The sequence below is a fragment of the Elephantulus edwardii genome, unplaced genomic scaffold, assembly GCF_000299155.1.
Source record: "Elephantulus edwardii isolate Elephantulus edwardi_28Jun2011 unplaced genomic scaffold, EleEdw1.0 scaffold00103, whole genome shotgun sequence".
Lineage (NCBI taxonomy): Eukaryota > Metazoa > Chordata > Mammalia > Macroscelidea > Macroscelididae > Elephantulus > Elephantulus edwardii.
Window position 1 is genome coordinate 7,612,301 of NW_006399853.1, and position 2,494 is coordinate 7,614,794.

The window sequence follows — 2,494 nt, forward strand, 5'->3', positions numbered from 1 at the left end:
AAATTATTTTTCTCCGACTTTTTCATTTCATTTATTAACTAAAAAATTTTAAGGTAACATTACTTGATATTTTTAAGTAGTGCTACATAAGAAAAATTAAAGATCCCTAATTTAGAGAGATTTGCAGGCTAAATATAAGTGAAGTTATGTCTGACGTAAGTATTATAGCCTTAATCTTTTCTCTCATGTTTCAGAAAAGTAACAATTGTTTTGATGTGTATTAAGTTATATTTATCTGTGCCTACATTATGTTGCTTAAAACTAGAATGGAAAACTTGGTGAAAACTTTCACATAAGAAGTCTATATAATTAGAATTGATTTTTTAAAAAAAATTCATTTTAGATCTTACAAACTAGTATTATATCTTAGTAATGACATTGGATTTTTACCATAGAAGTCTTTTTCTTTGTTAAACTACTGTTCTTTCTGTTCAACCAGTGCTTAATGTGCTGTGCATGCATTTTTTTAAAATGCCTTTAAGCCAGTCATTTACTTCTTCTCAGCTATCTTTCTTCATTCACAGAATTAGAAGTTTGAATCCATAATTGTGCATGTTACCTGGTCATTTTTAATTGTTTGGCCAAAGTTGAAGTTGAGTACACTAGACATTTGTTGTCAGATAATAGTTACAATCACATTTCAGGAGTATGGATACTTAAAGAACATCAAATGTCTAAATTACTTTTGTCCTTGTGTTCTAGAAAATGAAAGACACTCATGTGGAAGATTTTTCAAAAGACAAAGGAACAAACTGGGATTTTCTACCAAGTGGAAGAACTGAAAGTCCAGGAACTGGGGAGTCACCACTAGATGCTACCGATTTGTCTAAGGAAAAAGATATTAATGAATTTGCAGTCCACTCGCTTCCTGCCGGTGTTGACCAAGAAGTTTTTAAGCAACTTCCAGTAGATATACAAGAAGAAATCCTTTCCGGAAAATCTAAACAAAAACTGCAAGGCAAAGAAAGTGTGAGATGTCCATTACGTGCTTCTAGAGGAATATTATCTTTCTTTTCTGCCAAACAAAAGCACGATACTCTTTCAAATCCTAGAGATCATTTATCCAATAGCAAACAAGTATCGTCTGACTCTCCCTCTGAACCAGGAACATCAGGCTCACCTAACTGTCGTTCCTCTTCCATGTCTACCCAGAAGCATCATGAACATGAACTAACGAGTCAGGGAACTAAAGAGCCTCAAAGAGTTCTCTTGTCTGATACCCACCCTGCTGGATCTATTTTGCATTCATTTCCAAATTTGCGAAATGAGCAAATTCCTTCCAGAAACTACATTGCAGATAACCATAAGGAACCCAAAGCAACAGTCTCTCATGAAGGATTGAGAGAAAACAGACAGCAGAGTTTCACAAAGGAGAAAATGGCTTTTCCTTCTGATATTGACCCTGAGGTTTTCTATGAGCTCCCAGAAGAAGTACAAAAGGAACTCCTGGCGGACTGGAAGAGAACAGGCTCGCGTTTCCGGCCTGCGTGTTGATAAGCATGTTTGGCGGGGGAAAAGGTCTAAAAAGTAAGTGTAATGCTATTGTTCTTGGATCAGCAGTTAAACTCTTGTCTGTTAAATACTGATAGGTAATAATGTAGAAATCTAGAATTGCAAAAATTGTTACAGGAAGTAAATTCCTGCAAAAAGCATAAAAACATTTATAAGCAAAGTAATAATGTAAAATCTACTTATTTTTGGAGCTATTTTATATTGTTTTTCAATAAAAAGAATATCATAATTGCATTTGTTCATTTTTTATTAATAGGGAGAAAGATATGTATGCCTGATACATAATTAGAGATTAGTAAAATTGTTTCTATGCTAGAACAAAGAAATATTTAAAAAAAAAAATAAAGTCCATGAGGAAAAGGGCAAATGGAGAAAATCAGCTCCCAGCCAGCTCGCGAAAAATGCAGTATCTCTGATTAAAATATTACATACCATTTAATAGGTTCGTTTTTTTAATTATTAGATCAATGCATGATCATTTAATGATACGTAGTATACAAGTGTACTGGGAATTTACAAGGCCCAATAGACAGGGGAGACTAATAAGTATTTCATGTACAGGTTGTGGGACGTGGCCCAGGTGGGCAGTAGGCAGCATGGATGTTGTGCGGAACAGAATGTTAGTCGGGACTGGACAGAGAATAAGGGAATGATGGACATTGGAAATGTAAAGCCAGAGGCCTTTAACAATGCTGCATAATTAAATAATTTAGCCAGTTGTTAGAGTCAGAAAGTAGGGAATTAGATGTTCTTACATCTTCACATTTTTGAGGAGACCATCTTTTCTGCGTTGTAAACACACAGTTACTGATTGGTATATACCCTCTCTTTCCACTCTGTGTCACATCTTGAGTTATTTCATCAGTTCCGTCTTCCGGTTCATTAATTTGTTTTTCAGTGGGGTCTCATCTGCTATTCAAAACATTAATAATGATTTTAATTTCTATTTTTATTTGATTCATTTTGTAGTCTTCCTAGTTAT

At 34.4% G+C, this 2,494-nt stretch overlaps 1 protein-coding gene across 1 annotated transcript in view; it reads left to right on the forward strand.

Annotated features, from left to right (window-relative positions):
* POLI (polymerase (DNA directed) iota) overlaps positions 1–1,494 on the forward strand; it is a 23,033-nt gene extending 21,539 nt beyond the window's left edge. Inside the window, exon 10 of the mRNA XM_006891756.1 lies at positions 703–1,494. Within this exon, the coding sequence (XP_006891818.1) occupies positions 703–1,494 (792 nt within the window). The remainder of the gene's footprint in view (positions 1–702) is intronic.
* Positions 1,495–2,494: the final 1,000 nt, after the last annotated feature.